The 13,162-nt window shown below is 41.7% G+C and overlaps 2 protein-coding genes across 4 annotated transcripts in view; one reads left to right on the forward strand and one right to left on the reverse strand.

Moving 5' to 3' along the window:
* Nucleotides 1-6,706: 6,706 nt before the first annotated feature.
* The window catches only part of GK (glycerol kinase), a 49,801-nt gene continuing 43,345 nt past the window's right edge, over nt 6,707-13,162 (reverse strand). For 2 of the 3 annotated variants that reach the window (XM_050936588.1, XM_050936589.1), the window contains one exon: nt 6,707-9,419. In XM_050936588.1, the coding sequence (XP_050792545.1) occupies nt 9,406-9,419 (14 nt within the window). In that variant the 3' untranslated portion in view covers nt 6,707-9,405. Of the gene's footprint in view, nt 9,420-10,927; nt 10,995-13,162 lie in introns of all 3 variants that reach the window. The other variant, XM_050936587.1, reaches the window with a different exon arrangement.
* Nucleotides 10,985-13,162, forward strand: part of TASL (TLR adaptor interacting with endolysosomal SLC15A4) — a 94,346-nt gene continuing 92,168 nt past the window's right edge. Inside the window, exon 1 of the mRNA XM_050936714.1 lies at nt 10,985-11,075. The gene's annotated coding sequence lies outside the window, so the exon portion shown is untranslated. The remainder of the gene's footprint in view (nt 11,076-13,162) is intronic.

Raw genomic sequence — 13,162 nt, forward strand, 5'->3', positions numbered from 1 at the left:
CACACCGTTTCAACTGGGGCTGTCAGCTAAGAGCAGCTTGGTTTGGTCCATGCTGAGACTGAGACATGTAGCTGAGAATGGACTGGGTAGGTGCACGATTTAGTCACCCAGAGCTGCAAGATGGGGAGTGGAAAACAGGCAGGTGTGGGGCATATCACAGGACCAGGGAGCTGGGACCGGAGCAGGCACCCAAGAATAGGCATGCTTGCTACATGCCACAGACACAGAATGAGACTGGGCATGGAGAACAGTGTGGCCTATACTACAGACTGTGTTAGACTTGGGTGTGCAGCTGATTATGAACTTGTTGGATGCAAGGCATAGTCACACAAATCTATTAGCGGGGGTGGAGCTGCAAATGGACAGGCTTAGTGCATGCCCCAGGCATGCCAGGGCTGATACACAGTAGGGACTGAGGACAGCTTCATGCATGATACAGGCAAACTGTAAGGGCCGAGATGAGGCAAGCTCAGAATATGCCATCGACAAATCACCAGGTATGTCTACACTGCAATAGTCTAAAGCAGCAATCTCAGAGCCCAGGTCTGCAGACTTGGGCTCATATGGTTCATACTATGGCACCGAAAATAGCTGGGTAGATGTTCCTACTTGGGCTGAAGCACGGGCTCTGAAACCCAACACTCTCGCTGGATTTTAGAGCACAAGCAGGAACATTGTTATGGCTATTTTTAGCACCATAGAGCAACCAGGTCTGTAGTCCCAGACTCAGAGCGGCTGCCACAAGCGTTTCTTTGCAATGTAGACACAGGCAACAACAGGGACCAGGAGCTAAGAACGGGAAGGCTTGGTGAATGGCAGAAACACATAGGATATTAAGACCAGGCAGGGTGCAGGCTGGGAACCAAGAGCAGACATGCTTGGCCCACACCACAAGCACACAGTATTGTAACCACCATGGGGAACTGAGGATGGCATAACATTGGCTCAAAGAGATACGAGTGGGCCACGAGGGCCAAGAATGGGTAGACCTTAAGTAGGGTGAGCAGACAGCAAGTGTGAAAAATTGGGATAGAGGGTGGGAGCCTATATAAGAAAAAGCCCCAAATATCAGGACTGTCCCTATAAAATCGAGACATCTGGTCTCACCCTAATCCTAAGAGACAGGCACCCAGCACTTCAGCTCAGCTAGGCAGACTCAGAACCATGCCCTGACAGCACTGAGCCTGGGAAATTATGTGAGGCTGAGCAAGCTTGGGGGTCACAAACTCTATGCCTTAGTTTCCTAGTCTGTAGGTGATTTTAGGTCTCCAGGGGCATGACTAACCTACCTGAGTCTCTTGCTTTGGCTAATTTAGTACTAATGTGCTTCTAAGGTTCTTAGAGGATCTCACAATGAAACTCATCCTGGGTTTGGGGAGGGATTTTGTGAGTAATTGAGGATGAGATATAGAAGAATGGTTTGGGATGCTGTAGCCTAGGGAAGCCGGTGTTCTGTTTGGCGAGATGTAATTTTAGAGTGCCTTGCAAGGAACACTAGTACTCTATCAGAATTCCTTTTCATTCCAACAGGACATTCCCAAAGTGCACTGGCACAGCTGTGAGCCTCTTACAGTGCTCCGCTGGCATATTCCTGAAGTTTCACTTGTATAGTCTGCAACAGGGTTTCTGTTTAAACACAGAAGTTGAAATAAAGCTGTAATGAATCCTACTTCTCGAGTTAATATTCACACCTGGTAGAAATGAAGAAAACGGATTGCATGTAACAAATGGGGCTGGAAGAAAGAGATAATCCTGTAGTAACAGGAATGGACTGGAAACCAGCAAGAGGTCTGGCTACTAAGTGGGAGTTATCTTGTTGTTAGGAAAGAAGTAAGTGACCATAAACACAGCCGCTTTTATTCATATCTACAATATATACACACAATTCCCTTGACTGATATGAGCTGTAATGGCCATTAAACAGCAAAGGATTACACCCACACACTCAAAAAACTGTAACTGTCATACAACTCACTGCCAATTCAAGTGTCCAACCGCTTAAGGACCATATCTTACTATCCTCTCCCCCTACTGCCACTGTGAATAGAACTAGATGATTAATTTATTATAGGCTGGATAGGTGCACTGCATAATTAAGGTTGTCTGACACTTTCCATTGTAAGACCCTGTTTTATGTTGCTTATAATTTTACCAACTTGAACCATTTGAGGTGATGTTTTCTATGTTCATTTTCTTGCTCAGGCTAAATTTGTTTTGGAAACTTCTGGCCAAAACAATTCAGCTGTTTCTGAGACTAAGACCAGGGGAAAATATGTTTCCCATTTAAAAAAAAAAAATGCTAGCAACCCTTTGAGAAACTAGCATTCCCCCATTTGCGAGTAGGGACTTGAAACTTAGCAGAGGTGAACTTTAGGTCAAGGATGTGCATTTTGCTATTTTTGTGAAAATGTGCAAAAATGAAGCCAAGATATAAGCCTTTAAAAAAAAAATCACAGTTAGCACATGCTCAGTAGACGCTTAGCTTAGCCATTAATATCTCTGAAGATTCTGTCATCACTGTGCATACTCAAGCCTCTGATAGATGCTAGTGTTGGCCAGACTATATATGTGCCATCCTCCCAGAGCAAATGAGCATGCTCCCTACAGCCCAGGACTGGAGCATGGACTTCCCCACTAGTAGCTGCTGCAGGCTAGTGTGGGATTGGGCAACAGAACAGAGAGCACTGAGTCTCTCCTCCCCACCCCCATGTGCTTTCAATGACCCACTGCTTGCATCCACACAGCAAAGAGGAATCCACCTGACTGCAATGAAAAGGAGATATGAGGCAGGCCAGTAAGAGGAAACATGTAGACTGAACAGTGTGCACTAAATCATAGGCCATTCACTGAGCAATGAGTTTAAAACTAAAATATGGAACAGTTACTTAAGTGATCACCATCCAGCCTAAGCACTAGTTAAGGCAGAGGTCATGTGGGGAAAAAAAAATGTGGGCACATATGTAATGACTGTATTAATGCACACAGCTAAGGGAACAGAATTCCCCTAAATTTATAGGAATAAGCTACACAAGTACAAGGCACCTTTACACCGATATAATTGTGTCCACATTAGAGGGCATTGCACTAACTTAACTGATTTCAAACCAATTTAGGGTGTAGACAAGCCCACATTTGCATTCTATTTGACCTGTAAGCATATGGGGAAAAAATAAATGAAACTTATTAGATCAGCCTTCCAAACAAACCACTCAACACTCACATGGAATAATTTCTTATAATGATCTGTCATAATTTATTAAAATAAGAGGCTTAAGTATGTAAAGTGTTTTACAGTTTCTGATGACACACGCTATTAGAAAAGATTTAATACTAGGTCAACTTTTGGAGACCACAAACATACCCACACGGTTGGGATTAATATTGAAAACATACCATTATGCTCAGTTCATAACACACTGTAATATAGAATACTGGCCATCCCATCTCAAAAAGGATAGTGTAGAATTAAAGAGGTGTTCAGAAAAGGATGACAAAAATGATTAGGCACATGGAAAAAAATCATAGTGAGAGACTGCAAAAGTTTGGGCTGTTTACCTTAGAGAGGAGATGAGAGGGGACATGGTAAAAATATATTAAAAAAATTTGAATAGTACTGAGAAAGTAGGAGAACTTTTGTTCTCCCCATCTCATAACACAAGAACAAAGACAGTCCATGAAGTTGAAAGATGGCAAATTGTAGAGACTTACAAAAGGAAGCACTTTTTCACACAACACGGAATCAGACTCTGGAGCTCACTATTCCAGGATGTCACTTAGGCCAAGACTTAGCAAGATTCAAAAAGGGATTGGATGTTTCTTAAGTTATCCACATACTCTGGATAGTCTTATTAAATTTCTGCTAGAGATAAAGACTCATGCTTCAGGTCTTAAAACAATTAGGATGAGGCCTTCATGGGGAGCAGATTATCCCACATCTGTCTACAGCTGGATTCTTTGAGCCTCTCTCTGAGATGGGTGATCTTGGTCATTGTGGGAGACAGGATATCAGACTAGGTCAGGGGTTCCCAAACTTAGTTCGCATCTTCTTCAGGGTAAACCCCGGGCAGGCCCCGAGACGCTTTGTTTACCTGTGCGTCCACAGATACAGGCACTCGCAGCTCCCAATGGCCATGGTTCGCAGTTCCCAGCCACTGGGACCTGCAAGCAGATTTACCTTCGGACGCTCAGGTAAACAAAGCGTCTCGCGGCCCACCCAGGGTTTACCCTGAACAAGCCACAAACCAAGTTTGGGAACCTCTGGACTTGGTGGATCATAAGTCTGATCCAGTATGGCAATTCCTAACCAACAACTGACTAGTTAACTCCTTGTCAACAGCTAAACATCAAAACCCCTTTCTAAAAAGGCAAACAATAAAATGGCAAAAATATTTTGAGATCCTTGGATGAATGCTGCCATGGAAGGGCCAAGTGCTTTCTACAAAACAGTGAACTAATGTTTTCTTTTCCTCAGCCTCTAATACTACCTGGCGCAACCTGCAGTACACAAATGCAGGCAAACTTCTACTGAAGTCAATGGGCACTTTCTCTGCATAAATGACTGCAGAATAAGCTATCTTATCAGAAGCAGCCTTGTGAAACAGCACGCAGGCCATCCTCCCAGAGGATTTAACCTATATTTAGCATTTTAATAGTTGCTTTAATCTCTTCACATCAAAGATAGGCCTGCATCATCTTCAAGATCCATTCAGTTACTGTGGGTAAATTAATCCCCTCCACAGAACTTTTCATACAGTTAGGATCACTCACATATTCTGAGGTGTGCAAGACTTGACTATTGACAAAATTCACTGGTTGTTCCCTCAGGACCACGTGGGGAAGTATCCTATTCCGTAGTTCTGCTAGCAAAATTTTCCAATTTTCCTGTAGTCAGCAGGGCTGCTAGCAATTCGCCAGCCTTTTGCCCCAGTATGATTTGTATTTCCATCAGGCTAAATCAGTGGTCCCAACTGTGAGGGCCCAGAGGAACATCTAAGGGCCACGCAGCAGGGTAGAAGCACCACCCAGTCCCACTCTGCCCCCAGCTCTGCTCTGGCCCCAACCACAGCTCCACTCCACCCCTAGCCCAGCACTGCTCTCACTCCCTCTCTGCTCCCAGGCCAGCTCTGCCTCTAGCCCTACTCTCCACCATCCCCAGTTCTGCCCTCAGCACAAGCTCCTCTGCTGAGCCAACTGGGGGTGGGAGGGGGGCACACAGACAGATTCCATTATTGGTAAGAGGTAGGTGCAACAGGAAAAGTTTGTGCATCACTGGGCTAAATATTCCTTTCATACTGAATAAAAAAGGAAAACAATCACCCTGAATTTATTAAATCTCATTGTATGTTTGTTTCTCAATGAGAAAGAGATTCATTATTTTCTATGCAGAAGGACCATGGCCAAAATTTGCAGATTTGGGTACTGAAAAAAAAATACCTAGTCCAAAATTTGCAGTGTCCTTGCAAAGCAGGGTCTCTTTATTTGGAAGCCTAACTTTAAATATGTGAATTTTACAGCACCTTGCTCCAGCAGACTGGGAGTTCTGACAGCTTCCTTTCAGAATAAGTCAGTACAAGAGGCATATTTATTTTTATATCGAGTTTGATTTTGTGCTAGCATCACTATTTTTAGGTTTTGATATACTAGTGATTTATGTTTTTCCTAATGCCAGCTCTCTGGGGCACAGCTGGAATCTTGGCTGTTAAGAAGAGGCCACTGGGGCGTTGGATACCTGCAGAGGAATGGAAAACAGCTTGATATCGTGGAGTAAGCCCATCTGCTGGAAGTTTCTGCTAAAATGATCAGTAGTGAAGTGGTCATTCATTTTTGTTAAGTTTGATACCTAAAGACAATTCACCCATTTTGATGCAGAACAGAGCCAATGTTCTACAGACTCATGGCCATAAGGGCTTTTAAAATTTTTTTAATTGAATGGAAGTTGGTATTCTAGGCACAATTGTGTGTGAAAGATGGATTTTGCAGCAAGTCCCAGACATGGATTTGTGATACAGATGGGGGTCTGAATGTAATGGCAAGAGACTTGCATGCACCAGTTACTACTCTGATCCATAAACAGATAGAAGACAGCAATTTACATTGAAGTAAAGTATGTAGTGGCCATATACCCATAGTGTGCCTTTGGAGACAATGTACACTCAGAGAATAAGAGAGTCACCACACATAGGCAACCTCTCTATAAGACAGCTAGATTTTAGCACCATGCAGCCGCACCCCCTACTGATCTACCCTTCGACAATATCCTCAAACCATAGTCCTTTCATTGTTTTACTGGTCCGGCCCCACCTCTCCCCCCCAACCCCCACTGCCATGGCTCCTCAACGTACGATAGTCTTATTTCCTTCAATAACCCAGAAACAGAAAAATATCAAAGCACTTTCAAATCTGATCCTTACAACTGAAAATGCCACCGATCAACCCAAGTGAGAGCAAGCGGCAAAACCAATTAACCGAACTTTGGAAAATAAGATTTTATCAAGAGCTGAATAAATGGGGGGTGATTTAGATAGTAATACACTGTACATATGGTATACTGCATGTTAAGTTTTCATTCACGTTTTCCTCTGCAAATACATATCTGCAAGCAAGAACTGAGAAATTTTTAAGCCAATTTATTCATGGTATTTCAATGTCAATGTGTTTCTCGAGTAAGAATTTATAAATCTGGCAACTTATAGAAAAAAGAGTCAACTTCTATTCACACAATTTATTTGAAGAGGTTTTCAAGTTATTTACAGTTAATATAAGCTATTTGGTAGAAAATTAACAATGGTGTTGAAGTAACAGTTTTTAAAAAAATATCTGTAACAGTAATTTGAATCTCACAAAAAATAAGTTAGTCATTTACTCACAAACTGCAATTGGAACAGCATCATCTCACAACAGGTTTGATTTGTCAGAAAACCAGCAGAATCAATACTGTTTGCAAAAGAGATACACCAGTGTAAAAGGCAACATAATGAAATTAATGATTTCCAGTTCACTACTTATTACAGGTTTCCTGTTTCAGCATTATTCTGGAGAAAATAACCACCTGGGAAGTAATTTTGGCAAATAACTATTCAGAAACCCCATTTTCTAGAGTATGCACCACCCTTTATCAGTGTCCTCCTCCAAGGGCTATTAGCACAACATTGGTTCCTGGTGTTTGTCTGGCCTACACTGGTGGTTAGCTCAACATAGCTGCATTGCTCAAGGATGTGAAAAACTCACCTCCCAAAAGCGATGTAGCCATGCCGACCTAATTCCCTGTGTAGATGCAGCTAGGTCAACAAAAGCATGCTTCCATCAACCAAGATACCATCACCTGGCAAGGTGCTGTTCCTATACCAATGGAAAAACTTTTATTGGAGCAGGCTGCAGCCACAGTACAGAATTAAGATGGCATAACTACACCGTAGCTATGCCAATGTAGTCCCTGTAGTATAGATGTGAGGTTGAAGAGAGTAAGTCAAAGGGTATGAAGATTAAGAATTGTGTAAAGCTGAGCAGCTTTGTTGTTTTACCATTATTTACTGATGACACTCCTTCAGTATACTTCTACAGATACACCTGAATACATACTGAAAACCAGAAACCTTCATTGCTACACATATTCAAAGACTAGGTATTTACAGAAGTTAGTGTGGACAAAGTACATTCAAGTGACCTAAGGACTGAGTGAACAGATTATGGGTATGAAGGGAGGTTATATATTTCCACCAGTGCATCAGACTCCCATGAATATCAGTTATACAAGCACCAATGGGAAAATATATTCCTCAGTGAACATTTAAAAAGCAGAGGTTTTCAGACTTCATTGCACTTGATAATAAAAAGGCAGTTTATATTAAACACATGTTCAGACCTGAACTTTTATGCAGCTCCAATACTTCATATTCTCTACTTAGCTCCTCCTTTACAGTTTATGGGAGAAATAAAGCTTTTTTAAAGAATGACTGCTTTTGCACAAAGCAGACCAGGAGAGATCTTTTGAACACAAAAGCACTCCCTTTAGTTCCTAGTGCATCTATGAGAAACATTCAAAATAAATGACAGGAGAGTTCCCACACTGACCCTCCTCCTCAGTGTCACTGTAACATTAGTATCATTTTGCCTATTTTCTCTGCCCTATCAAATAAACTTTTAAATAATTTATGCTGCTACTGTCAGATTGTCACTATGCAAACAGGAAAAGTGAGAAGAACCTATAATCACATTAGATGACTATTTGTTCAGATATACAGGGTCTAAACTTTTAAGTGGACTGAAAGCAATTTCTAAATTTGTGGCTTAGACCTTAATTGACTAGTTTTGGATACTCAAGTTTGTGTATCCCAAAGCTTTGATTTGGGCTTGCAATCACCACAATTCAAGACACAAAACAAGCTCACTGTGAAGTAAAAACATGGTGATACAAATTCAGAAGCAGCTTTTGGTCCTTAAGATACACTAAATGTAATCAAGAACAGAAAGTGATGAGGGAGAACAACTTATTTAGAGTGGATCCTGTTTTGTAAACAGCAATAGCTGCATCTTTCTAAAGTTTTGTGCATCATGTAGTATCCTAAACTGGGATGAGAAAAGACCAAATGCAGCACTGGACAACAAGGGTCAATACATCCTTTTAACTGTAAGGGCTACTGGCTATTAAGGACTACCAGGCTCCACTGTGGACAGTGTAAAATCTAGCTTTCAAAACAATGCAAAAGTACAAAAATGGCCTTTACAAAAAAGTTGATTTTGCCTGCCCCCTTCCAAAAGAGACAGTTACGATTTAGTGTCTTAAATAGTTCTTATCAATGATCATCCCATGAATGTATGCAAGAGACAATAAAACAAACCTCATTTAATGCTGACATTACCAGCAGATATTAAAGTGTCCGGTACGGATTATACACTGAGTTAGTGTTAAAAAATAAAAACAAAAAAAACCTATACCAATAGAGATGTTTCAATCCAATGGCTACTGAACCAAAAATGCTTTTAGAAACCATAGAAATATAACTACAGTAATTCACAGTAGCTGGGAAATAATTTTACTGTTTTATGACTTACTATAGTGCATTATAATAAAGTACCAACAATTAGAAAGGCTACAACTTCTATTTATGGCATGTCCTCAAAGTTAGGACCTATAGACCCTGAAAGGCTACTTAAAAGGTAGTGGTGGGGAATCAGAGAGGAGAAAAGACAGGTATAATTGTATGGGGGGGGGGGTTGAGGGAAGTTTAGTTTCCTCATTTCAGGTTAGAAATCCATCGTCTTGGATGTCTTTCTAGGTCAGACAACAGATGAGTTTATAAATTAACTAATCATACAAACAGTGACATCATATTGGGAGATAACTGTATTCTTCTCTCTTCCCATATAAACCAAACAGGCTGAATTCCGGTAATCCATTAAGTAGCCTCATTTGTCAATTCCTTAAACAGAAAAGATTATACATCAGAAGTACAGAATGTACCATAAAACACATCTTTATAACATGGAATCATGCAGTTATGCTATGAAAGGAATATGCCATATTTTTTACTAGCTCTTAGCCAATTTACAAAAATGAGGCTATAACGAGATGTTTCACATGGCAAATATATACAGCGGAGTCGCATCTTACACGGGGGTTAGGTTCTAAAGTCAAAGTGTAAGGCGAAAATCGCATAGTGTCAAAATTATCCTTGAAAATCCCGTAAAATCACCCATAAAGCACAGTATACTCAGAGGTGAAAGTAAGCTGGTACGATGTATCGGCAAGAGCCGGTACGCGATGCCAGACTGGATCGGCTTCCCCAGGCTGGCGATTTAAAGGGCCCGGGGATCCCTGCAGCGGCTGGAGCCCCGGACCTTTTAAATTGCCTCCTGAGCCCTGCTGCCAGAGCCCTAGGGTACTGGCTGCAGGGCTCCAGCAGTGATTTAAAGGGCCTGGGGCACTGGCCGCTGCAGGGAGCCAGGCTCAGGCAGCGCTTTAAAGATCCCGGGAATCCCCGCAGCCAGAGCCCCAGGCCCTTTAACGCACTGCCAGAGCCCAGCTGCCAGAGCCCTAGGGTAGCGGTGACAGGGTTCCTGCAGTGATTTAAAGGGCCCAGGGCTCCAGTTGCTGCAGGGAGGCCCGGGCCCTTTAAATCGCCAGCCTGTGGAAGCTGGTCTGATCTGGTCCGGCATGGCGTACCAGCTCTTGCCGGTATGCCATACCGGACTGTACCGGCTTACTTTCACCTCTGACAGTATCTTTAAACATTAGAACCACACTCAGTGCAGTGAGATGCTCACACTATGAGACACACCTGGGAACTGAGACAGACTGAGGGACCATCAGATTCATGTCTCCCATCTCACGCTCACTCCGGGGCATACACTCATTGAGTGGAATGGTGGGCGGAATCGTTATTTCCCTTTTTTTTTTTTGCTGCGCGCATATAGTTGAATTTGCATAAGTTAAATGCACGTATGATGGACTCCACTATACTACTGTAACTCACTATGCCACAGAGCTTGGGCTGTGTCTCCTGTTGTGTGGTGGGGGAGAGGAGACAACACACAAGATGGGCAAAAGTCTTTAACACCACATGGAGGGGATGAAATGAGATGCTCTTAGCTTCATTTTCTTGAAATGAGGATTAGCTTTTCCACAGTTAAAATCCTAACTGAGCCAATTTGCACAGATTTTTCTGCATTTCTGTAGTGGGTGCTATTATGCCATCTGTACTAGTTTGCAATTTCATAGCCATCTCTGTGGTTGAATGCAGTAGCCACCAGAACACACACCAATTTAAGAGACAAAAGTTGAGGAAGAATGTCTCATCCATGAGCAATAGCACAGGAATTTAGGTAGGCAGAATTATATGACATGTTTTGGAACATGGCCTCATCAGCAGGGCTAATGCCATCTTTTGTGGGATCTTAACTAGATGCAGCTAACCCCTCTATTTTATACTATCTTTCAGAGGAAGCAACTGGGACAGCACAATGCACCATGCAGAGATGTTGCTTCAGTTCCAACTCTAAGGAAAGAATGCCAATTTTCATCAAAATAAGAAAATCACTACAAGAACTAATTAGTGCAACTTCAAACAGCACGCAAGGTTTTATTTTATTTTATATTTCGTTAGAGATCTCACATCAAGTGACAAGTCAAACAGCTAAGCTTAAAAAAATAAATCTAATGAGACTACAGCACCAAGACTCAGCATGCTGCATAAGTTACAATGAAAACACTGTTTATTAGATGCACCATTAGTCTTTTTTTCCCCTGGAGCAAAAGGTCATACTCTGAGGTCTTTAGGTGTTGTTAATTAAGTGATTCCTGTTTGATTTCTGGTTCAATGAAACGCAGTGATGAAGTTACTAAATTAAGGACAATTTCCAATTTGGCAGCTTCTGTATAAATGTCCTTGCTGCAGTAGTGCTCCAGATACTGTACTAGCAAGGAGAGAGATTCTTCTCCCCCTGCAGTAGCTCTAGCACAGGGTTTCTCAAACTGGGGTTGCTGCTTGTGTAGGGAAAGCCCCTGGTGGGCCAGGCTGGTGTGTTACCTTGCCCGTCCACAGGTCCGGCCGATCGCAGCTCCCACTGGCCCAATGGAAGCTGCTGGAAGCGGCGGCGGGCCAAGAGACTTACTGGCCGCAAACCTTGGCCAATAGGGAGCTGTGATCATCCAGGCCTGCAGACGGGGCAGGTAAACATACCGGCCCAGCTCACCAGGGGCTTTCCCTACACAAGTGGCAACCCCTATTTGAAAAACCCTGGTACAGCATCACAAGGTTGCCCAGAAGGCACATGATTAACAACTGTGTTGTTGCCTGGTGCTGATTCACTGCATACAAGACAGGAAATTTAACCCTTAATTGTTAAATTAAGTAAATTATCTTCTAATTGACACTGCAGCTCCAACGCAATCATCAAGACGCAAATGAGTCAGTGGGGTTACACTGCTGTAAATAAGAATATGACCAAATGTGACTGTTTTAAGAGGGAAGTCTCTTCTAATAAAAGGAAAAAAAAATTCCTTCGAGTTTGTTAACCAGTTTCAATTTTATATTTTTGCCCCTGAAGCCTACTGTGTAAATAATACATTAAAAGCCCATCTGTGCATGCCTGCCTTAATTTCTTTTCAACACTTCAGCTATATTTTTAAAGTTTGTCTTTAGTTAGTGAACCCTCACCTCATGACAACTTGAAAAGAAGAGGAGGAACATGATCTGAAGGTCAGAGTGATTCAGGGATTCTGTTTTCCCAGGCTTTTATTCCTGCAGATGTCATGTGAGAGCTGACGAGACTTAATCTTAATTCCTCCCCACCCACTAAAACTGACATTGGTTCCAAGCATGTGAGTTTAGATATGCACTTAGGTTACTGAAGAAAGCATTTTTAAACAAATAAACCCAACATTTTGAAAAATAATAATCATAAGTAGAAGTGGGCAAAGTATTAACTTGCTTTCTAATGTCAAATTTCATATTGTTGTAGGTGTCCCATGTATGGTCAGGAATCAGTACTGCAATTAAAACTGAAGAGTTTTCTTATTAAGCTTGTTAAAAATTTACCTATTTGTATAAATTTGTTTTTATAAAGTACTGACTTGTAACTGGGTTTTCCAGCCAGGGCCCTCCTTCAAGTGCTGTACTATCCACTTAAGCGGTAGCTCATCAAACTCACTTTCAGATATGTTCCAGATTTTTACCATAAAACTTTCTGACAAGTGCAGGCCACACACAGTCTTTAAAGACCATGGGAAAAAAACGTAGCATTGAACAGTATGAGCAACAGACTGAATTGAAACAAATTATTTTCAGATCATTAGAAAAGTGTTCGAGTCATTAAGGGTTTGGGTCAGTGTTTCAGAAACACTATTTCAGAAATTTATGGCCACTGTGCTGCTTCAGACTCACAGCTTGCCTTTTGTATTTTTTTAAAACAAAAAGCTCAAAATAAGCCACGTGGGTCTCTACATTGTAAAAACGCAAAATAAAGTATATAAATAAGACATTTGTGTTTCTGCTATTCAAATACACTATTTTTAAACCTTGCTGATCTACAGTTAACTTCCTTTTAAACAAAAGATCAACTGTGACTGAAAATAAATATTTACTGCACATGCACACAATTCTTCCTATTTAAAAATAATTTATTTTAAATGCATAGGCCTACTAGGCTCTCTTCTCTTTATACA

This window comes from Gopherus flavomarginatus, chromosome 1 (assembly GCF_025201925.1).
Source record: "Gopherus flavomarginatus isolate rGopFla2 chromosome 1, rGopFla2.mat.asm, whole genome shotgun sequence".
In the NCBI taxonomy this organism is placed as follows: Eukaryota; Metazoa; Chordata; order Testudines; family Testudinidae; genus Gopherus; species Gopherus flavomarginatus.